This window comes from Anopheles arabiensis, chromosome 2 (assembly GCF_016920715.1).
Source record: "Anopheles arabiensis isolate DONGOLA chromosome 2, AaraD3, whole genome shotgun sequence".
Classification (NCBI taxonomy): domain Eukaryota; kingdom Metazoa; phylum Arthropoda; class Insecta; order Diptera; family Culicidae; genus Anopheles; species Anopheles arabiensis.
This window is the reverse complement of record NC_053517.1, coordinates 12511647-12534725: the sequence shown is the minus strand read 5'-3', so window position 1 is coordinate 12534725 and position 23079 is coordinate 12511647. Positions and strand designations below refer to the sequence as shown.

General features: G+C 51.4%; 3 protein-coding genes across 7 annotated transcripts; all 3 read left to right on the top strand.

Moving 5' to 3' along the window:
* The first annotated feature begins 269 nt into the window (after positions 1-269).
* Positions 270-16040, top strand: LOC120893427 (poly [ADP-ribose] polymerase tankyrase). Of its 3 annotated transcripts, none has more exons than XM_040295289.1 (12): positions 270-392; positions 2604-3115; positions 11964-12746; positions 12821-13680; positions 13762-13981; positions 14058-14290; positions 14371-14649; positions 14723-15014; positions 15094-15251; positions 15322-15614; positions 15692-15848; positions 15933-16040. In XM_040295289.1, exons 2-12 carry the CDS (start codon positions 2920-2922, stop codon positions 16008-16010), a joined length of 3549 nt encoding a protein of 1182 aa, XP_040151223.1. In that variant the 5' UTR covers positions 270-392; positions 2604-2919; the 3' UTR covers positions 16011-16040. The 3 variants fall into 3 exon arrangements, with proteins under 3 accessions (XP_040151223.1, XP_040151224.1, XP_040151226.1); XM_040295290.1 differs by having other exon boundaries at positions 270-404; XM_040295292.1 differs by lacking the exon at positions 270-392 and adding an exon at positions 1954-2043.
* On the top strand, positions 16010-17276 carry LOC120896783 (putative lysozyme-like protein). The gene is made up of 2 exons (XM_040301213.1): positions 16010-16029; positions 16085-17276. Exons 1-2 carry the CDS (start codon positions 16010-16012, stop codon positions 17274-17276), a joined length of 1212 nt encoding a protein of 403 aa, XP_040157147.1.
* Positions 17277-18508: 1232 nt separating this feature from the next.
* LOC120904038 (protein spartin) lies at positions 18509-22550 on the top strand. Of its 3 annotated transcripts, XM_040313759.1 has the most exons (3): positions 18509-19097; positions 19569-19618; positions 20141-22550. In XM_040313759.1, exons 2-3 carry the CDS (start codon positions 19591-19593, stop codon positions 22042-22044), a joined length of 1932 nt encoding a protein of 643 aa, XP_040169693.1. In that variant the 5' UTR covers positions 18509-19097; positions 19569-19590; the 3' UTR covers positions 22045-22550. The 3 variants fall into 3 exon arrangements, with proteins under 3 accessions (XP_040169693.1, XP_040169708.1, XP_040169702.1); XM_040313774.1 differs by lacking the exon at positions 19569-19618 and having other exon boundaries at positions 18510-19097; XM_040313768.1 differs by lacking the exons at positions 18509-19097; positions 19569-19618 and adding an exon at positions 19646-20013.
* Positions 22551-23079: the final 529 nt, after the last annotated feature.

Sequence of the window (23079 nt, the reverse complement as noted above, 5' to 3'; positions counted from 1 at the left end):
TGAAGCATAAATTGTGTATTCCGGTCCGTGTATTTTCGTCCTAATACGCATTCGTCTACTCAATACACTAAGAACAGACGAGCCGTCGTTTGTTTAGTACTTTGCTAATCCTTTTTTTGGCAAATTTGTTGCTTGGGTATTTTTACCACGGTACCTACAGAACAGCTAAATACAGCTTGCACTACCGTCCGCTAGGGAGCGCTTTCATCGTATCCGTCACCGTGTGCTGTCAGCTGTCAACAAGCCACGAATGGAAGTAAAAGAAAGGGGAGAAAAAAAACGACGGACGTGTTTGTTTTCGCTGCGCGTTACAAAGATTTTCCTGGCGTTGGCCGATACAGTCCGCGAGACGGCAAGCTCCTGTCGTTCCTGACGAGAGCAGAAGAAAAACGGTACGGTTGTGTGTAAGTGGAATCCCTTCCGCAAGGGGAAATGTTTAATAATCAAACCATTCGTGTGTGTGTGTGCGAGATACAACAGAGACAAAAAGTGGTGCGAAGTGTCGTGGTCGCTATTGTGCATAAAATCAGCCTGAAAAAAAGTCATCCCCAGCACCCTTTCCCAAAAAGGGGTGTGCTTGTGCGTGGGTGAAAAAAAAAACAAAGCTAACCTTTTTCCGAATCACGGCAAAAGCCCGTCTGCGAAAACGGTTGCCACTGTTGTCGCTGTGTTCCCATTGGCTTTACTGGCGTTGGAGTAACCAACAAAGCTCTTGGAACAAACCCATGTCTCGCCCCCTGGGGCTGTAGGAATATGGAGGAGGCAAATTGCAATTCTCCACAACACGGCCCGCCCCCTCGTCGGACCGTAGTAGTCAATGCGGTGCGCTTCTCGCTCGAAATCAAGTGAACGTTCTTGAAACGTTGAAGGGAAAGTTCTCAGGCCGCCCTTCGAAAGCTCCACCACGGGCACGTACTTGTCCTTGTCGACCGTAGTGTGCCGTGCAGTTTGGATGATGTGACCAGCGCGGTGTGTTTTTAATTGCCTGTATTGTGCATGCGTGTGTGTGTGAGAGAGAGATAGAGAAAGACAGCTATTGTGTGTATCCGATAACATTGTCACCCTGGTGGATTCACCCTTTTTCGGGATGTTTTTTTTTTTTGTTGCAAATCCCAATGCTGAAGTTGCTGATGTTGCCTTGTGTCATATTTCGGCCTCTGACGTACGGCAGGGGAACCAGCAGCTTGCAACCCCTTTACCTGTACGAACTTGTTTTCTTCGTCCATCGTGTGGCCTAGTTTTCTTAGCTTTTCTGCAAACACTTACCAATAATTCCACCATTTCCAGTGGGCTATAGGCGCTTAACCCCTATCGACTTCGGTTTTCTCACAGCCCATTCGCCCAACTTTGCCCTTCCCCGTAACCCACACCACCATAGCACGTCCAGCAACACGCCCAGAATCATCTTCGCCCCACAGGACACACAATTTCTTCTTGCTTGCGGTGCCGTTGGTGTTGGTGCGTTGGCCGCATTCAATGCAGTTGCGAATGCACCACACCGTGATGTTGTGGCGTGTGGGGGGGGGGGACTGCTGCATCCAGAATCACGCGGCGCAGGCTGCCGTGCCGACGTTTCTGCGTGGTAGTTGCGTAGTGTCGGGTGGGAAGTGGGCCACACTAGAAATAAAACGGGCAACTTTCCCCCCTCCCCAGCCATCCCCCCCGCGCACAGGATTGAAGGGAGACAAACAAACTAAACAAAAAAAACACACACACACAGACACACACTGCTGCTGTCATTTGCAGTGTCGCTCTCTCGGCTGGTGGGTCTAGTTGGCCAACTACGACAGACGCGCAGAAATGTAGCCTCGGCAACCAAACGACGGATGCAGATGGCTGAAGAGGGTGGGGGGAAAGAAAGGTTTACGTGTTGTTTTAGTGCAGTGCAGTGTGGTGCATTTGTATGGGATGACATGGAAACAATCCCGAGACGAGAAAATGGGTCTGCGACCAATCGAAGCTGACATCATTCATTCTGAGGACAAACTAATCGATACATAATCATTCACGCCCAACAATGCTTACAAGGGAAGCAGAGAAAGGGTTAGTTGTGATTTTCAAACATATTGCTCGCTCTGTGTTGGTGTCACAGTGTAAACCACAAGCGCAAACAAAAGTTCGAACACACACCAAAAAAAAAAACCCTTTTCGCATGCTCCATGCAGAGAAGCCATTGGTGTTGTACGTACGCCCGTTTTATGTGAGCTCTGCTGCATAATAACGCTTTGTGGTTGGGGAAGGAAAGCAACAACAAAAAGCTGAAAAGTCGATAGGAAGCTGCAGCTGCCATTTCCTGTCTATATGCGCTCGTGGATAGAATATTTAGTGGCCGGTGTGTGTGTATGCTTTTTTTGTAAGGGCACACCAATAAAGTGGAATAATCAATTGCTTTGGTGAGGGCGAAAATGTACTTTCCCGTGCCGAAGCGTTCGTTTGATTCAATTTTCAAGAAGATAATTAAAGAGCAGCGAAGCTTCGTAACGGTAACAGTGGCTTGCCCCGTTCCCTTCAACTATTTTAAAAGAATCAAATTGTCGATGGCCCAGGTCCATTAGGATTTTATCACAATTTTTTAAACCTTTATTCTCTCGATTTGATCGCAGATTTGCTAAAAAAAAGCACGCTGCCCACGTGCACAGCGTACCGGATTAGTGTAGTGTTTTAGTGTGTGCGTATATAGTGTGAGTGTGCGTGTGTGCGTGTTAGTGTGCTCCCGTAAAACGTCCGATCCGCCCTTTCCTCCCCCCTTTCCCTCTACTAACCACAGCAATCAACGTAAGCCTTGGTGTGTGTGTGCTCTAAACCCTGTGTGGCACACACTGCTTGCAAAGGCGAGATAGAGGAGGAGCATCGTAGTAAGCGCAGGCACCGGAAGAGCCCCGACCGAAGCTGGATGCGTCCGAGATCGGGCTGAGGGAAATGTCGGCGAACCGTAGCCGCTCGATGCTATCGGTCAACCTCGAGGCGGCCGCCATGGCCAACGATCCGCTGCGCGAGCTGTTCGAGGCGTGCAAGACGGGCGATCTGGCGAAGGTGAAGAAGCTGATCACGCCGCAAACGGTGAATGCGCGCGATACGGCCGGAAGGAAGTCGACCCCGTTGCACTTTGCTGCCGGTAAGTAGTCGGTCTGCGTATTATGAGGGGGGGGGAATGAAGCAGGTACGGTAACAGGGGGAAATGATAGAAATGGGAAGAAGACGAAAAACACACCAACAACCCACATAAAGAAGAAAAAAAACCCTATACGGAGAGAGTGTGAGTGTGTCTGTTAATGCATTCGCAACATCCGGTACTAAAACCAAACTTCACTATATTTCCAGCGTAAAGAATACGGCAAGATAAGGAGCACGGGAAGGGAGAAGCCACTTCATCCCGAAAAGTGGGTTCTGATTGCAAAAATTCATTCTTTTCATTCCCGAGTTGTGTTGTAACCCTAAAGCCAGAAGAAGAGCCGAAATGTCATGCCAAATGACCGACCACCGAGCCCACTAAAAAGCACCAGCAACCACACAATACGGAAAGTCGTGTGAGCGTGAGTGAAAGCGAAAGCGTTGCACCATTGCGCTTTTACTTCCGGCACATCCGGATCTCACGTACGTCCGCTTTTCCTGTGCACAAAGATCCGCCATGTGTGTGTGTGTGTGTGTGTTTGTAGAGAGTAGAGAGAGAGAGAGATAGAGCCCAATGCAAGGGCATCATTACTGAAGATGCACGTAGTCGCTGATAGCAGATGCTAGGAAATGGGAAGAGCATGGTGTCCATGACTGTCACCAAAGGGCATTATCAGTCACTATGGTAGATTAGCTTTTGCTCGATGCCGACTTGCTGCGAAGAATGGGGTTACAGTTCTCCCTTTTAGCAAGATGCTCCACCACTCCCCGTGCCTAGCAGTTCTTTGCGTTTAAGGATTGCCACTCCAAGGTCGTAGTGTTTCAGCTTGCAAAGTGCAAAGGGTCATTCCAAGGGAGGATGAAGATGATGATGATGATGAATGCGATAGATGAGGGAGCAGTTTCTCGGCTCGGGTCGGGATGAAAAGATGGAAACATGCATAATTAAAGCGAGATTGGACGCTGATGATGCTGCATAGATTCGGCCTCGCTGCTGTAGGAAGACGCCAGTCCAGCGTTTGGGAAATTTGGAACGATCAAAATGGAGGTCTTCATTATTTGGCAAACACGTTTGCCAGTGTGCCTGGGCGATGGTTTGGCTTTAACAAGATTTAATTCGCACTTACTCTGTGTGCTGGTGTTGGGCGGAATGTTTGGTTCCCGTGAAGCTTAGTTTCCGAACCAAACCACATAAAGTCTTCTTTCTGCTCGCGTATGTAAGACGTTCTAATGCGCCACACAGCAATGTGTGTGTGCGGAAAAGAAGATACACGATAATAAGCTTAACGAGGTATATGACCTTTCGGCTGAACGGAACGGAAGTGCGCCGGTAAGATGCTTTGCCAATCTTTGTGTTGGCTTGAAACTAATAGGAATACTTACTACTTGCCGCTGGATGTATGGGTACATCAGCTACACACCAGAACAGTATCATTTAATTGTGTTTAAAGTGCGATCATATTACTCGACAACAACAACAAAAAACAATGGTTCGTTTCCTTTTCGCCTTCATGAACAACAGCAGCACGTGACATCGCAAATCATACACACACACAATTCTTTTGTGGTATATGTAATTGCGAAAGTCTTCAACAACAACAATCAGAGAAAATGAGCTTCGGTGGTATTCGTGCTGGGGTTTTTTTGTTGGTGGGTTTTGCGTTTGAAGTTGCAAATGAGGTACGTGACGGCAATGCCTAAGAACTATCGGAGAAAGTCAGACGCGCGTACCCGGTAAGGTTGCAGTTGCTGTTGTTTCTTTGTTGAAGGTTGGCATTGAAGCAGCAGCAGACAGTCATATGAGCCCGCTCGGCTTGATGTCGAACTGCCTAAAGCGTGAATTGGCGTGGAGCATTTGAAGCTACCAAGGGGATCGCTGCCACGAATTAATCAGCATAACGGAGGGTAAAGTGAAGGTTGTCAGGTGGAGTAGAGGGGATAAGATGTGTTTTATTAAAATTATAGTAATAAGGCTACAACAAAGCTGAGCTCTTCTTGTAGTAAAAGCCCGAAGTCGTCCGGAGTCGTTCGGAGTCGTCCGGAGTCGTCCGGAGTCGCCCGGAGTGGGAGTCGCCCGGAGTGGGAGTCGTCCGGAGTCGTTCGGAGTCGCCCGGAGTCGTTCGGAATCACCCGGAGTTGGAGTCGTCCGGAGTCGTTCGGAGTCGTTCGGAATCGTCCGGAGTCGGCTGGAGTCATCCAGAATGCAGGCTGCAGACGAAGTCATCCGGAGTCATCTGGAGTCGGCCGAGGTCGACTTGTATAGGAAGTGCACGCGCAAAGAGAAAGACAAAAAAAACACAACGAACGGAAATGTCTGATCACAAATACATCCGGGCGACTCCAGACGACTCCCAACGACTCCGGACGACTCCGACTCCGAACGACTTCGGGCAACACTAGACGACTCCGGACGACTCTGACTCCGGGCGACTCCGGACGACTCCGAACGACTCCGGACGACTCCGGACGACTCCGGACGACTCCGGACGACTCCGGACCAGTCGTTTGCACTGGTTTCCTTCATAGACCGTGAAGGCTAGAGCACTGTCCCTTACATAGTGACAATATACACTCCTGTACAACCTGTATGGGAAAATCGCACAAAACGAAACAGATTTCTGGTAGCAATTTTTTGAAAATATTCCTTTTAGCAACCAATTTTGGTGGAAATTACGAAAAGCTGCACCGTACTGCTGGTATTGAAACCGTAGCGGATGAGTCATGCCGATCTCTAGCTGCCCTTGCAAAACAGCATTGGACGCATCATTTTCGTGCTTTGGCTCTTTCAAATGGAAACACGAGCGGTCCCAGGCCTTTGTCTGCCGCCTTGGGTGCGTACACATGTACACACCTCACATGTACACGCTACGAGGACGAGACTCTGGATCGTGACTCACCTACGCGCAGCTTCAGCTTCATGGGGTGCGTTTGCGGGCAAGACACGGCAGCTTTGCGATGGCTGCGATGGGGGTACGCATGCGATCTGCGCAATCACTCCATGCATGCGCAACCGGTATGCCATAAAGCACCGCCGCCTGCGCCACGGGGTGCGGGTGTGCGTATACGGAGTGGTGCGGGGTGGACAGTGGTGTGCATACTTTCAAGCATCCGACAATGTTTAATGAAGAGTTTACACATGCTACAACATGATGTACATCATCATCATCATCACCATCAGCATTATTGATGGCGAATGATGATTGCACCCGTACGGACTAATTTGTGAATTATCGTACGCGAGCGGATCGATGGTTGCTAGATCTGTTTGGTTTTGTTTTAGGCCAGATCGTCGTTATGATGGGGAAAGGTAAGAAAACATTACAAATGACGGTTTAACGTGCTTTACACCGACAAATGCTGTCGACTGCAAAATGATAAATTATTACGGCTGGCGGTGCCGTGACCAGGATTGCTCGCGAGGCTCGCACGTTTCGTAAGGCAACAAACGCTATTATGTATGGGCAAATTTTCAACTGTTTAGCAAAGTGTGTAAACCTGCGCAATCAAACGCTATTTAAAGCAATCTAAAAAAACATGCCCCATTTGCTGCATTTATCATCAGAACCAACTCCCCACACCCTTTTTTTTTTGGTTCTACGCCCAGTTTTCATTACGATAAGTAATCACACGATCTTTACATTCGATTGCATTTAATGGCAGCAGTGCCTTGGCTAAAATGGCACCACAAATGAGATACCGAGATAAGGAGTCCGTTGCTGCAGTAGCCTCATTCGTCCCGTATTCGTCTCGTACCTTCGGCAAACCTGTGACAAATCAATCAGAAAAGTTGTGTCCCATTTGGGTTTGTTTGTCCTGCGGTGTATCCGCTCGCGAAACAACGGTCGTCGTCTCGGTTGAGTGTGGTAAAAATTTCACCTGAAAGTGAATTGCGAACGAAAGTCGTCTCGTCCGCCGTCGCCGTCCCCTGCCTCTCGTTCGCCATTGCCATTCGCGAGCGAGATACGCTTTTTCTTCGTGTGTTTGCACGTTTCCGTTTGAATTAGTAATTAACACCCGCCGATTGTACGTCTCTAATTTAATTGCTTGGTTGGTTGGTTTTTTTTAAACAATATTCGTCGCAAGAAAATACCAACCGATACGATACGGCTCCGATTGGCCCGTTTTGACTTTTTTTTTCTCAGTGCAAAATCTAGTTAAGTTTTGCTACGAAAAGGACGGTAGCGGTGGCTGCGGCCTCACCCTTTCAATCGATTGACAGATAATGTTGTGCTTGATCGGGAAAAAAATGGAAACTCGCTCGCAGTTTTGGACGCTTTCCTTTCCGATCCGAGCAGAGCAGAGGAGAAAAAGAAGTTGGAAAACGATCGATACTCTCACAAAATTAAATAGATGTATTTTTCCGATCCAATTTTATTTCCCATTTCACATTGCCTTCATGCTCCATTTTGTAAATCCCCATGGCAAGAATGCATCGCTCACAGCACAGCAAAAGCACTTTTCCTTGCCCCAACCCGGAGAAGGCCAGTGTACCGTCGGCGGCGCGATCGTTTGCAGCGGCATATGGTCCCGCACGATCCCGTATTTCGGACTCGGTGTGTGGCTAAACCTTTCCGCTAAACACACAGCTGTCGGAGTTGGGCAAGCACGTAAAACGCCCGTACTGATGTGCCCCCGTCGGGTCTTGTACGGATCATCTTCCCGATCGATCGATCCGAGCGGCGTGAAAGCGCACGAAAAGAACACGCTTTGCGCAAATCAGCTTTAAGGCGACCGGCACCGTTCTCCTCTGCATCGCTCCCAGGCCCCCAGCGAGGGAAGCTCATTTCGTGTGGCCAGATTGCTTCCAAACACAACGACCCCACAACAGCTGCGCAAACCTTCAACCTCTCCTTTTGGGCTCATTCCCCCTTCCAATGCTGCGCGCAAGAGTGGGGGGAAAATGGGGCCAATCATCCGATGTGTGTGTGTGCAAGGGTTGAAAAGAATTGGTCGGAGCTGGCTCGTCGGATCATTTTCCGCCTATCCAAAGCTTTGTATTTTGAGTTGAGCGTTTTTTTTTTGCGCTTTGAATTTTTTCCTCTTTCGAGTGTAATCTCTCTCAATCGTACCTGTAGAAGCCTAACGGGCGAGTCCCGGTGTGTGTGTGTGTGTGTGTAAAGTCTCGGGGTCAGTGCCGATGGGGTTAATCAATTTTCCCAAACAAACCTTCTCCTCCCTGCGTAGGGTATTAAGCCCCATACACACCATGGCTTTTGATTAGAGAAGGCGTTGAATTGGAGAAAGGAAAAACGATCCCCTCCGTCTGTCAGAAAGAGAAGGCAACACAACAGCTGCTCGAGCCGCATCCGATTGTCCAACAGGGCGGCCGCGGGTTTGTGTTTCCCTGCCAACCGATGCGTTGCTTTTTTATGTGAGTGTTTGTGTGGGTTTGTTTGTTAATCTTCGCCTGCTTTTCGCAGGCCGTTTGTGTGTGTGTTGTTGGCATATGCTTCTTATGCTTCCGCACACAATGTTGCTTTATGGTGAAGATTCTGGTGGATGTAGTGTGAGTGGGAGGGAAAAAACTGTGGAAAAAACTAACCCTTTCTTCATAGACAAAAGACACAGTGGGTGTGGGTGTGGGTGTGGGTGGGTTTGTGCTTTTACTATTGATACTAGCAGTTTGTTTTCTTTTCGCCCTACTTGTGCTGTCGTTTGTTTTCTTCTTCTTCTTCGTTCGTTGGGTTGTTCACGTCTCCTTTCACTATCTAGTCATATCGCCGTGAAGCAAAGCGAAGGTTGACCACTGAACTAGGGAATTGGGAGAGGGGAGTTAGGGGTGCTGGGAAATGGCCAGACAAACAAGACCACCGTTTTACTACCGTGTGTGTAGAGTACAATGGGTAGAAGTTACACAATCCATCGATGAACTTGAAAGATAATATTGGAACAAGGAATAAAATTTAAGGGTTTTCCTTGCTAGCGAGAAGCTGTTAAAAAGATAATTTTCGTAGCGAATTTTTCATATTTTTGGATCTTATTCTTCTGCTATCTCGATGCCAATGTTGTATAAACCATCGCCATCCCCTATTCCCATATCGTCATCAACGGCCGATGCGGCCATTGCGGAAAAGCGGCAACAAGCGTGTCGTTGATTGTGCGTGCTTCTCGTGCGTAGAAAAACAAAAGCACAAGAAGCTTGCATCGGCTATCGGCTGAATCTGCAAAACACAAGCGCAACAAAGTAAGGCAGCTGGATGTAACAGCCCGTGGGGTGGATGGTGGTTAGAAGAGCCAACGCGCTGTCGCGGAGCGTCCGAGATACCGGGCGATTTACAAAATCACTCCCGCCCCATAACAAATTGTTGTTACACCAGCAGCCAGCCAACCAGCCAGCCAGCCAGCCAGAGCTAGGTGTGCTTTTTTACGCAAAAGACGTCAAACGGCTTTGCGCGATGGCGCGCCGTGACCTGGTTTCGCGCGCAACGTAAGGCTCCCGGCACGCGGCGTACGTGCGATGAGGAGGAGGAGGAGGAGGGCCACGGCTTTAGCACTATGGCGAAGAAGAAGAGTAAGAGGAAGATGCCGCACACCACCGTGTGGTCGGCCAGATTTGCCACCCCGCACCGAAGACAAAAAGGGTGGAAGAAAGGGAGAACTGGTGCGCGCGGTTCTCGCTGTCTCTCCAGCCCTCGGCTGGGGGTTTAAAATTGCATGCAACTGTATCAACACCATGGCAACCGCAACGGTTTCTGTGTGGTGTAGTGGTGGTGTAGTAGCGCGGTATGAATCACTTCCAATGCAGCGGCCTGCAGGCTTTTTCCAGTCCAGTTAGATGGTCGATTTGGATGCAGCTTTAGCTGGCTGGTTGTAAATAGGGCCAAATGTGGGTTTGTTTGTTTGCTCCTTGTCGGAAGATGTCGCGCAAAGAACAAACGCGCATAAAACGAAACTCCATTTCGGTTAGCTGGACCTCTTGCTGCCATTTCTAAATGACTCGTCTTCGGAATGCATCACGTATGTAGTTGCTATGGGGATGCGCTTGCTCTTGTTGGAGTCACATCTGCATGTTTACTAAGCGTGTTCTGTGTGTCCTCGTCGAAGGTTTCCTCTGCGATGCTCTACGTGCACTGGAAAGGTTTTACCATTCCATAGATACATACACACACACACGCACACTAACAACCATATCACATCTCAACTTGGAACTTTGCCAAATGAGCTTTAGCCTTGCCTGACCTTGCACTGGTCCCTGGATGGACCGTTCAGCAACTCACCCATATGAGAGCAGCACGTGAGAGGCTCTAAACGCGTTACGGATGTCTCTTTTGGGTGTGTGTGACCTTCGGGAAGATATTTAATACCGCTATCCATATTTGAGGAAGAAAGCGATTGCTATTTACGGTACACCTTCCAATTATCCGCATGCCTCCCATGGGGGTGTCCCTATAGGTTGGAGGTTATTTTGAGTGGCACATAGATTCGAGACCGAGGTCCAATGAGGCGTTTAGATAACGCGCTGTTTAGTATTTGTTGCTTTAACAAAATATTGCATTCACCGGAACACAGCCGGATGACGCATCTCCTCGCGATATCCACCAAGATGAATCACGAATCCGGCGGTGGCTGGTGGGGTCGCTTGACGCAAGAGCCAACGGAAACGGTTGTCGGCCACCAGCTTGGCTCTGCTGCTCAGCCTCGCATAACATTTTCGCTCGATGAACTCCCTACTCCCCTCTGCGTAAATCCATTACGAACCAACCGTACCCACGAACCCTACGCCAAGAAGCTCTCTTTGGACGGTTATAAAATGTTACAAAAAGAGTCAGTTATTGCGAACCGAAAAAAAACAGACTACAAGACAGATTCGTATAACCTCGCACGCCTTGAAACGGACGTGTGTGCTGTTCCGAGCCACCGTGGTGGTGTGTCTTACGAAAGCTTGCCTACTGTGCTCGCTCGCTGGCTGACTGGTGTTGGTTGGCTGGCGCTACGTCAAAATCATAGTAGCCGTATGATTGCCACCTTTATTCTCCCCTCCCTTGGGACGGTTTAGCTGTGGCAATCCGCAGTGAGGCGCGTCTCTTGGCGTGAGGCTTTGTTCGCTGGTAATTTTTGTTTTTTTTTTTTCGTTGGTTGGTTGTGTCTTTCGTTTCGGTGTCTCTCTAGGGGCACACATGTACCCCGCGACCTGCTGGCACGATATTATGCTCCGTTCTGTGCAATAACTTCTGTAACTCCAATGTAACTCCATGGAGGCATGGGTTTCGGACCTCACCGCTCTCAGCAAAAGAAGCGAGTCCGTGGTAGCGACAGCAGGTGAAATTGACCGTAATAAATCATTCGACTGCAGCAGACAGCGGGGCTGCCACTACTGCTGCTGCAGCAGCGTTGAAACTGAACGTGAACTAAACGGACCGTGAAATCGAACGTGCGCGCCCGCCAGAAGTCGTGTGCCGCATAATGGCAAAAGTGAAGCTTCCGGTTCCGTGGTGCGAAACATAAAAAAATTGGGTCAAGAAGGAACGATAAAACCAGCTGTTTGTAGGGAGGGGGGGGGGATTGAGAATATTATGGTTGTAAATTCCAAAACCAAAAATTGGATGGAATGCTTGCCTCAAGAGGCTCAAGAACAAATGAGGAGATCTAGTTATATTGTTAACATTAGATGATGCCGATGGTCAATGAAGATTTCCGCCATGGTCTGACCTAGAGACGAGATTGGAGAACGGATCATTTAACATAATGGTACATTTTCTACTGAGTTTTAGCCTTGCCTGTGCTGTGTGGGACTAATTGGACGACTGTATTTCCAACCATTTCTCACACGTTACCTCAACCCATTTCGAGCTTTCCAAGGTTCCGTATCCATCATTACTAAATGCTGGTATCTTCTAATCTCTACTCCGCAGGTTACGGCCGACGGGACGTGGTCGAGTTTTTGCTGGCAAACGGTGCTTCCATACAGGCGCGGGATGACGGTGGACTGCACCCACTCCACAATGCCTGCTCGTTCGGGCATGCGGATGTCGTGCGTCTGCTGCTCGAAGCCGGTGCCAATCCGAACACGCGCGACAACTGGAACTACACGCCGCTGCACGAGGCGGCCAGCAAGGGCAAGATCGACGTTTGCATCGCCCTGCTGCAGCACGGTGCCGATCCGAGCATTCGCAACTCCGAGAACAAGATACCGCTCGATCTGGCCGACCCGTGCACACGCCCCGTGCTGACCGGGGAGTACCGCAAGGACGAGCTGCTCGAGGCGGCACGCTCCGGTTCCGAGGAGCGCCTGCTGGAGCTGCTGACACCGCTGAACGTCAACTGCCACGCCAGCGATGGGCGCAAATCGACGCCGCTGCACCTGGCGGCCGGGTACAACCGGATCCGGGTGGTGCAGATCCTGCTGCAGCACGGTGCGGACGTCCATGCGAAAGACAAGGGCGGGCTGGTGCCGCTACACAACGCCTGTTCCTACGGCCACTTCGAGGTGACCGAGCTGCTGATCAAGCACGGTGGCAACGTGAATGCGAACGACCTGTGGGCGTTTACGCCGCTGCACGAGGCCGCCTCCAAGAGCCGGGTCGAGGTGTGCAGTCTGCTGCTGAGCGAGGGGGCCGATCCGACGCTGCTAAACTGCCATAACAAGTCGGCGATCGATTCCGCCCCGACCCGGGAGCTGCAGGAGAAGATTGCCTGTAAGTGTTGATGTGTGTGTGTGTGTGGATGGTTTGGGCAATATCTTCTAATGTCCTTCCCTTCCCCTTTGCAGACGAGTATAAGGGCCACTGCGTGCTGGACGCATGCCGCCAGGCGGACATACAGCGGCTGAAGAAAAACCTCACGACCGAAACGGTCAACTTTGTGCATCCGTACTCGGGCGACACGCCGGTGCACGCGGTCGCCCAGTCCGTCTACCCGAAGCGCAAACAGGTGCTGGAGGTGCTGATACGCAAGGGCGCGCTGCTGAACGAGAAGAACAAAGACTTCCTGACGCCGCTCCACATCGCGGCGGACAACTCGCACTACGAGCTGATGGACGTGCTGCTGCGGCACGGTGCCAAGGTGGATGCGCTCGACGGGCTCGGCCAGACGGCGCTGCACCGGTGCGCCCGGGAGGACAACATCCAGGCCTGCCGGCTGCTGCTGTCGTACGGCATCGACATCAGCATCGTGTCGCTGCAGGGCTACACCGCGGCCCAGCTCGCGACGGAGAACGTGCTGAAGATACTGCAGGATCCACCGTCCGACACGGTCGATCTCGAGTGTCAGCTGCTGGAGGCGGCCAAGGCGGGCGACCTCGACACGGTGCGGCGCATCGTGCTGTCCTCGCCGATGACGGTCAACTGCCGCGATCTGGACGGGCGCCACTCGACGCCGCTACACTTTGCGGCCGGGTACAATCGCGTGCCGGTGGTTGAGTTTCTGCTCGAGCACGGTGCGGAGGTGCACGCGTCGGATAAGGGCGGGCTGGTGCCGCTGCACAACGCGTGCTCGTACGGCCACTACGAGGTGACGGAGCTGCTGGTCAAGCACGGTGCCAACGTGAACGTGGCGGATCTGTGGAAGTTTACGCCACTGCACGAAGCGGCCGCCAAGGGCAAGTACGAAATTGTCAAGCTCCTGATCAAGGTACGTAAAGGGTGCTGTGGGTGTGTGTGTGTGTGTGTGTAATTAAACGCGTGCTGAAATACTAACGGCTTGTCTTCGTAGCACGGAGCTGACGTGACAAAGAAGAATCGTGACGGCGCTACGCCGCTCGATCTCGTCCGGGAAGGTGATCAGGATGTGGCCGATCTGCTGCGAGGCAATGCAGCGCTACTCGATGCCGCCAAGAAGGGCAATTTGGCGCGTGTACAGCGACTCGTCTCGGCCGACAACATCAACTGTCGGGATGCACAAGGGCGCAACTCAACACCGCTGCATCTGGCTGGTAAGTAACAGAAAATGGATGTGCCCGTGGTGGCTAGAGGCAATCCTAACGCTGACGCTGCCTTTTTCGCCACCAGCTGGATACAACAACCTGGAGGTGGCGGAGTATCTCCTCGAGCACGGTGCCGATGTGAACGCGCAAGACAAGGGCGGCCTGATACCGCTGCACAATGCGTCCTCCTACGGGCATCTGGACATTGCCGCGCTGCTCATCAAACACAACACGGTGGTAAACGCGACGGACAAATGGGGCTACACGCCGCTGCACGAAGCGGCCCAGAAGGGGCGCACGCAACTGTGTTCACTACTCGTGAGTATTACAATCGCAACAGTGCAATGATTGGGAGCGAAACCATAACCTAAATGCGCATCATGCTCTCACCACTACAGCTCGCCCACGGAGCCGATCCGTTCATGAAGAACCAGGAGGGACAGACCAGCCTCGATCTCGCCACGGCTGAGGATGTCAAGTGTTTGCTGCAGGACGCGATGGTCGCCTCCCAGGGCACGGTGGCCGGTGGCACTGCTGCTGGGGCTGGTGCTGGCACCTCGCAGGGAGGCATCCTGTCGGCCAACGGCACCCTCTTGGCAACGAGCTGCTCGCCAACCACCGAAACAGTGACGCTGCCGACGGGCGCCTCCATGACACTGTCCGTCCCGGTGCCACAGGTAGTAATGACGGCAATGTGGAAAGTGAAAGCACGCGAGAGAGGGTCTAATTTAACCGCTATGCTTCTTCCAGCTCCCGGTTCGTAGCTGTCTCAGCCCGGCGCAGGGCGCTGAAGCGAACGTGGACGGCATTGTGGTGGACCACGATGATAAGATGCCGTCCATACCGTCGATTGAGTCGTCCGTTTCGGTGTTCCTTACCAGCCTGCAGCTGGAGCATCTGATAGATCTGTTCGAGCGCGAACAGATCACGATGGATATATTGGCCGAGATGGGGCACGAAGACCTGAAGCAGGTCGGCGTTTCGGCGTACGGCTTCCGGCACAAGATACTCAAAGGCATTGCGACGCTTCGCGCCACTACAGGTAACATCAGATGAGCATGGCACAATCTTTTATCACTTGCTTGCTTACACGCATGTTGAATCCGTCCATCCATTTGCAGGACTTGGCCTTACACCGAACCCGGGCACACTGCTGGTGGATCTTCTTCCCGACGACAAGGAGTTCCTTGCGGTCGAGGAGGAAATGCAGGCCACCATTCGGGAGCACCGCGACAACGGCCATTCTGGTGGCTATTTCAATCGTTACAACATTGTTCGGGTAAGTTGAACGGCCGTTAGCCGTTTGTGTCTCCGCTTTCAATCTAATGCACATAAAACCATCCGGACAGATACAAAAGGTGCAGAATCGGAAGCTTTGGGAGCGGTACGTGCACCGGCGGCAGGAAATATCGGAAGAGAACGGACACCAGGCGAGCGAACGGATGCTGTTCCACGGCTCACCGTTCATCAACGCGATCGTGCAGAAGGGCTTCGACGAGCGGCACGCGTACATCGGAGGAATGTTCGGGGCCGGTATTTATTTCGCGGAGCACAGCTCCAAATCGAACCAGTACGTGTACGGTATCGGTGGCGGTATCGGGTGTCCCACGCACAAAGACAAATCCTGCTATCAGTGCCATCGGTAAGCGTTCGGTTTTCCTCCCCTGACGTTCGTGTCTCCAACTAACCGTGCTTTTGTTTGTGGTTATGGCTTTGCAGGCAGTTGCTGTTGTGCCGTGTGGCGCTTGGAAAATCGTTCCTACAGTTTAGCGCGATGAAAATGGCCCACGCACCGCCGGGACATCATTCCGTGATCGGGCGACCCTCGGCCGGTGGTTTGCATTTTCCCGAGTATGTCGTTTACCGCGGAGAACAGGTAAGCTAGGGGATGGTTTTAAAGTAGGACGCTTTTGCCACTCGCGTGTCGTCTAATCCCAATCCGCACTTCCCTTCCCGGCAGGCATATCCGGAGTATTTGATAACGTACCAGATTGCAAAACCGGACGACGGTGCGAACGGCGAAGAGCCGGCAAGATGATGGACGATCTCTGCCGCTAGTAACATCAGCCAAAACAACAACATTCTCGTTTCGGTTGTCGGCGGTGGCACGAGTGGCACCGGTGGTGGCAGCAGCAGCAGCAGCAGCAGCACCGGCCCGAACAGCAACGGCACATTGGGAGGATTCATTACTGGTGGCAATGGGAACGGTGGTGGTGGTGGAACTGGAACCAGTGGAGGAGTAGGAGTAGGTGGCGGTAGCACAAACGATGGCACTGGCACGATGGTCGGATCAAACTTCACTCGCATCCGTTCGACAACTCGCTCGACGATGGCCAAAGCAACGGCGGTGCGCGTTTCGACGGGGAAAAAGTTCAGTCAGCTGCTGATTATTACACCGGCGGTAGCGATCGATAGCAACGAGCACGACGACTATCATGGACCGTTCAACTCGTCCTCGCTCGACAGTGGTTGTGGCGGGAGCAGCGAAGGGAGTCTGTCGGACGATTTGCTCGAGGAGGACGAACAGCGTCGCCAGCGCCGAAGACAGCAGGGAGCCGGTGATCGCAGGAATAATAACGATACCGTGCATCAACTACCCCCTTTGCTGGGTGGTGGTGGTAGTGGTGGAGGAGGACGGCGCGATGGAGGGGGAGCCACATCGTCGCAGGGCTCCTGGCGTTGGTGTGGTTTGATCTGCTCGGCTGTAAAATGCTTCCGGGCAGCAGCTGCCACCACGGCCAGTCGGCGATCACAGCAAGGCCGCCCATCGCCAAGGCAACCGCTCGCTGGAACGGCTGTTCGCTACACGACGACTTCGGAAGGTGTGTGGGGCCAAGGTGGTGGTGGTGGTAGCACTGGCCGTCGACAGGGAACGACCCGGTTCAGCAACAACCATGTGTACGAGTACACCATCAAGAGCTATCATCATCCGCAGCGCGGCGAGAGTCGATCGAAAGGCGGAGGGTTAGCTTCAGTTGCGCTTCCTGGTACCGGCGGTGCTGGCAGTCGTTCTGCCTCGCTATCGTCCGACACGTCCGCCCTGTCGATGCTGGCCGAAACGGGCACACTGGCCGACCATGACCATATCAACAACAACCACAACAACAGTGCAGGACACCACAACGGAAACATTCTAGCCAACTCATCCATCGGTACGATCGCTGGCGGTAGTAGTTCGGGGATAGGTACGACATCGATCGTTGTCACCACCGCCACCACCTCCTCGGGAGCTTCCTCGCCAACCATCGAAACGTCGACGATCGGACGGGTGAGCGAACGGAACAATATCATGTACAAGTTGTGACCAACAGGTTGGTCTGAAGCGAGCGAAGATCGTCCGATCGTCGCGTATTCTGCTAATGCAACCGCAGCCAACCACATAATAGCCATCGCCTGTTTGCCCTCTACTGGACAGTACTGCCAAAGCAACGCGGGCGAGAGTATATCATACTTCTTAATATGTATCGTGTGTCTTTGCATTGTAGTGGACCCTATTAATCACCAGTTTACGATCCTGCCAATACTAACGATCGCTGCATCAGTGTCTGTGCGTGTGTGTATGTGTATGCGTGTATGCGTGTGTGTGTCTCTGCGTGTCACTTCAGCATCCCATCGACCATTGGTAGGCTTTTAATCATTCATTCAGTATATTTATACCCCATTTTTTGGATTCGGGATAACCGTACAGCGCGGTCCACCGCTTTGTACCATTTTTTATCATTTGGCATCGGGCGAGTCAACAGTTTGAAGCGAAAAAAAGAACACTAAAGATGATAAAACAAAATCAAGAAAAAAGACCAAGCGTTGTGTTGGCTGCCCTAAGTGCGCCTATTTCGCGCAAAAAAAATAGAATGCCTACGGTAAAATGCCAAACAGGCCCCGTGTGTGTGAGCTATTTTTACTGTAATCTAATTTCACGAATGTATGGAAAATAACCGGGGACAGTACGGAAGGGAAGAGATGTGATTTGTTCGCAAAAGCGGCCAAGCGAACGATTAGCGAACGAACGAAAAGCGATTTGCGAACGGATAAGGCTTATTATACGAAGTTGGATTAAACATTACGAGCCCCACATGATTAATTTTTCGAATTTAAGCGTGATCATTGTGTGCGTGAGTTTGTGGTATTCGAGAGAAAGAGAGACAGAGAGGGAGAGGACGAGGAAGGGGGCGATGTGCAGAAACAGACACATTATACAACCTAAATTTTTTTTACTGTAATAATAAATAAAATCGTACGGAAATATTGAAACCATATAACAAACGGTTACGTCTTAAATGAATAATTTACCGAAATCATAGTCAAATCACTAGAATAGAGAAATCAAGCACGGATAGTAGATCATAAATTGTGCTATTTTCGACATTTCAATACGATTTTTTGCATTCTTCAGCTTCTAAATACGATAAAATTCAACGTATTATTTAAAAAAAAAATGATAAAATAATTTCTCTGCTTTGATTCCACACGTCACCGTAAGGTTTGCGTAGAGCTGTCAGTTCAAGCTCCATTGGTCCTACCTGTTCGATATCAGTCAAAACAAACCGCAATTTGCAATAACAGAAAATCAACACAAACGCATCGCCTCCTCCACCTGGCCGCATGGTTTTGTCGTGGCACGAATCTCGTCCTGGCATTTAACGTCCGAATCTCAACCGGTTTTAGTCATAGTGTTATTTTTTATCGTGTTCTAATTACCAACTGTCGCGTGTGCGTATTTGCTTCCGAGAAGAAGCTCTAAACTTGGCCTTGAACCATCTGCATCATCATCATCAGTGTTTCGCGCAGCAGAAGGAAAAATAGCGTTTAGCCCCTCTCCAAGAATACGATTCCGTGAAGCCAAGCGTGAGTGTGTGTCATTTTTTTTGTATTGCGAAACAATTTCAAGGGCCAAAAGAAAGGCCGATTTGGCTGACGCAACAGCAGGGCACCGCATCATCCGTTCCCAATCCAAAGTTCAGACGATCGTCACGCCAGAACGAAGCGGACGGGCGCGCAACAGCCAGTCAGTAGTAGTCCGTGCTGATTGGCGAGTAATTTTGCGTGAAATCGCTCCAAGCGACCATTCCCTGCAGTGTACTGATAAGCGGACGGAAGAACAGACCGAAAGATTCTACTGTAAAAGGTACTAGCAAAAACAATTTTTATGTTTAGCTCCCTATTATATGGTTTTGATATAGAGGAAGTAGACCATTGTGTGCGTTTGCAGGCGCGAGGTGAATGTATCCCCCCATCATTTTCACGATGCACTTGAAAGGCTTTTCGAACGACCATTTACAAAAGTGTGTGGTGATAGCAAATGCAACAGAGAGAAAGAGAGAAGAAAAAACAAAAAATCGTCATTTTCAGACAGTGAAACTAAATAATACACCACGTTTTCGTCTTTAGCTCTATTAACAATTCCAATCGCATGCGCATCACTTACCTGCTGCTAATGAAGAAAAAATAAGGAAAAACAAACCTGTTGAATGTAGTTTACTTCCTGTTGCGAATTCGGCACAAATTTGTTCACTAATTGTCGACGTTTTCTGTTTCTGTCGTACCACCCGTACCACAATGTTTTGCCATTTTCTTTCATCCGGGTGGGCTTTTACAGCCCAGTTTCAGTGCCTTCTAGGATGGACATTCTTTGGGAATCGCTGGCAGGTTAGTCAGGCAGAACGGTGCTCCAAACAGGGCGGCAAAGTAAGCTTGGAATTTTGCGGAGTTGGGAATGAATTTTGCACCAAAGCTCTGTATCTAGTAGGCGTAGTGTATTCGAGCGGGTCTTCCAGCACGATTCCTTGTATGCGCGATTAGAAGCCTAGCGCAAGAGGTGTAATTGTTGCGCTAGCATTATCTGTTTGATTATACGCCAAATATCATTTATAAGAAGAAAAAACAGTAGATTAGAGCAGTAAAATTCGTGTTTGCTTTCCTCCTAGTAATTACAACGTTAAGTTAGTGTTTGTGGTCAATTAAAGTCATCTAGGGCGGGCGTAAATGTTTAGCACCCCTAGAAACTGTCAAGCACTTCCTGAGTAAAATGAAACTATTTTTGCGTATGACACATTTCGCACCCATTCTAGCACTTTATTTGTGTTGTTAATGAGCATTTTTAGATTATCCAATATGATTCATTTTTTTCCAACTAAAAACTAATTTCTCTCCCATTGCTCTCGCTCCTAGAAACAACCGCATCGATCTGGAGCATGGTCTTCCCGGCGGCCCCGACTACGCCCGCCTCCCAAGAGTGGCGCCGAACGTACGAAACAATCAAAGCTGGCCACGATGAAGCGTACGCCACGATCGAGCGTGCGATCAAGCTCGAGGAGCACGAACGTCCCGATCTGGCCCTGCAGGCGTACAAGGACGGCATACGGCGCATCGACGAAACGCTTGCCCTGCCCGTGGAGGTGCCCGACCTGGAAGTGCAGGGCCCGCAGGCAGACGAAACCTGGCAGCAGGCCGTCGCGATGATCCACAAGCTGAAGCGGACGCGCGGTGAAGTTCTGCAGCGCGTCGGACAGCTCGGTGGCAATGGGTCGTCGGAAGCGGGCGGCAGTGCCGAAAATGACACCGGCCAGCGGCCCTGGACGTACACGGAGCTAGCGATGGCACTGCGGGACATGTCGGATGCGGCGACGGCGGACGAATCCGATGCCGACCGGCTGGAATTGCTGTTTTCGTGTGACGGTGTGCAGGTGTACTACATCGAGCCGGACGGCGTGGTCAGCCGGACGATGGCCGACTCGACGCTGCGCATCGTGCGCATTGAGGGCGACGAAAGGCGGCAGCTGCAGGCGACCGTGTTTCTGCAAGTAATCGAAACAAGGTCGGCCACACGCATCGAGAACGCGGAAGAACCTCTGGAGCAGCTCGAACCGGTGGAGGCGAAAGAGGAGCATGCGGACAGCAAGGGTACAGCGCCACCCGTCGGGGAATTACCGCACCCGCCACCGGAGGAACAGCGGCCCGATGGACCGGACCGACCCGGCTTTCTCATCTATCCGCTCATCCCGGGCGTATCGCCCTGCTACCGGACGGAGTACGGCGCCTTCATACTGCCCGATCTAGGCGCGGACAGTGAGCGGGGCCGCGCTATCGGGCTGGTAGTGCCGGCCGAGGCCGATGAAGTGGTGCTGGAGATTTTGGTCGCCTTCCTGCACGGCATTGTCACGCAGCCGTCCAGCAGCACGGGCCCGGCACGCGTTCGCAAGCGCTCCCTCCTGCCCGACTCGACCACCGTGTCGGCCGGCATCATCAAGGGTGCCTTCTACCTTTCGCAGGGCTTAGTGCGGGGCGCGGAAAAGACGGGCCAGCTCATCGCTACCGGCACACCGTACGTTATTTCGAAGCTGGGCCAAAAGCAGCCGGCGGCAACGGTGGCGGAAGATGCGACCGCCTCCACCACCACCGTGCACGTGCCGAAGAACGTGCGCACCGGCATCGAGATTGCGAAAACGGTCACCGGTACGGCGGCGGGCGTGACGAGCTACGTGGCGGGCAAGGTCGGTACGGCCACGATGGCACTCGGCCGCTTCCTGGCGCCGCACATTCAGCGGCACGGCAGCGCCCTGCTCGCGTACGGTACGGGCATGAGCGAGCAGGCCGCCTCGGAGCGCATGAACGGTGCGCTCACGATCTGCGCCGGTGCGGTGGAGGGGTTCGGCACGGTGTACGAGGGGCTGGAGCGGTCCGCTTCCATCCTGGGGCAGAGCTTGAGCACCAGCACGGTCCAGATAGTGGAGCATCGGTACGGTACGGAGGCGGGCCGGGTGGTGGGCAGCTCGCTCGATACGGTCGGCAACGTGATCAATGTCACGCACAACATGAACTACATTACCCCGAAGGGGTTGGCCAAACGGACGGCCAAGAATGCGGGCAAAGCGCTCGTGGCCGGGTACAGGCCACCGGTGCCGGAGCTGGACGGTGGTGGCGGTGAGGCTGGTTCGGCGGGTGCAGGTGCTGCTAGTGCGGCGGTGGGCGAATCGTCACGCACCCAGCAGCGCATCGTTCCAGCGGCCGTACTTTACCCCGATCTGGCAGGATTAGCGAAGGAGGTGCAGCGGAAGGAAGGAGGGCATGATTAAAGGCAAGGCGAAACGACCAAGTAAGGGAAGAGAAAGGAAGTAAATTGAATAGCTAGTCCCGCAGATAGATTTATATGTTGTAAAGTGTGTGGGAAAGTGTTAAAGAAGGGAAAGTTCAAATGGATCCAATGGGATTGATTGTGTGTGTTAGTGTGGTAAAGGTCACCATTGTTATACGCTTGTTTTAAAATAGGAATCTCATATACAACAAAAGGTAGATCAAAGAATAGCTGGGGTGATTGTTACTATTTTACATCGATTAGAAAGGATTTTTGTACAGGATTTAATCAATATTTATCGTACCACGTAAGAACCGCATGATAAGAATCTCAACTATGAAAAGATTTCAAACAGTTCTATTCCTCCGCAACTTAAATCACTTCTTTACTTATCAGCACAATGAAATTGTACAATACACAGTGTAATAGCTCGTAATAGCTTAAGCGGTCTTGGAGAAGTCTGAAACATTATACTCAACAAATAAACGATACAAATATTTAAAAACATGTTAAAAGAACGAAAACAAATGACACACCAACACACGTGCACGCGCGCGCTCAATTCTGTCACGCGACTGTAAAGCCGCCCGCACCCTCGATCGACCGTGCTCGCGTATCCATAGCAACGCGCCAACACGGCCAACGGCCAGCTGCACTGAAGTAGCAGGATCGCATGACGCCAAGTAGTGGAGGTTGTGTAGTAGCCGTGTATGTGTGTGCTTGCGCGCGAAAGGGATGACAGGTGCGAAGGAAACAAAGGAGGAGTCATTCAATACTGATCAGTCTGTTGCCATCTCGTTCGTTTGGTTGCCTGTACCAGAAGCGCATACCAGAATTGGAGGTAGCAGCACGAGAGCTGATCGGCGTTAGATTAGACATGGATGACTTCAATTTGTGTGAAATGAAGACATTTTTGTGTGTTCTGTTCACTCTATCGTTTATTACCTTCGCGTTAATTCACACATTCGGTACTATTATCACCTGCGTATATCATTACAACTGCCGCCTGCCTGCGCTGTTGCTTTACTTTTCCGGT

Excerpts from the sequence above, each read along its gene's own strand:
- LOC120893427 (XM_040295289.1), top strand. The coding sequence starts at position 2,920 with ATGTCGGCGAACCGTAGCCGCTCGATGCTATCGGTCAACCTCGAGGCG. Across the intron at positions 13,681-13,761 it reads TTGTCAAGCTCCTGATCAAG|CACGGAGCTGACGTGACAAA; the intron begins GTACGTAAAGGG and ends TTGTCTTCGTAG. Across the intron at positions 14,291-14,370 it reads CGCAACTGTGTTCACTACTC|CTCGCCCACGGAGCCGATCC; the intron begins GTGAGTATTACA and ends TCACCACTACAG.
- LOC120896783 (XM_040301213.1), top strand. The coding sequence starts at position 16,010 with ATGGACGATCTCTGCCGCTA. Across the intron at positions 16,030-16,084 it reads ATGGACGATCTCTGCCGCTA|TGGCACCGGTGGTGGCAGCA; the intron begins GTAACATCAGCC and ends CGGTGGCACGAG.
- LOC120904038 (XM_040313759.1), top strand. The coding sequence starts at position 19,591 with ATGGACATTCTTTGGGAATCGCTGGCAG. Across the intron at positions 19,619-20,140 it reads TCTTTGGGAATCGCTGGCAG|AAACAACCGCATCGATCTGG; the intron begins GTTAGTCAGGCA and ends TCTCGCTCCTAG.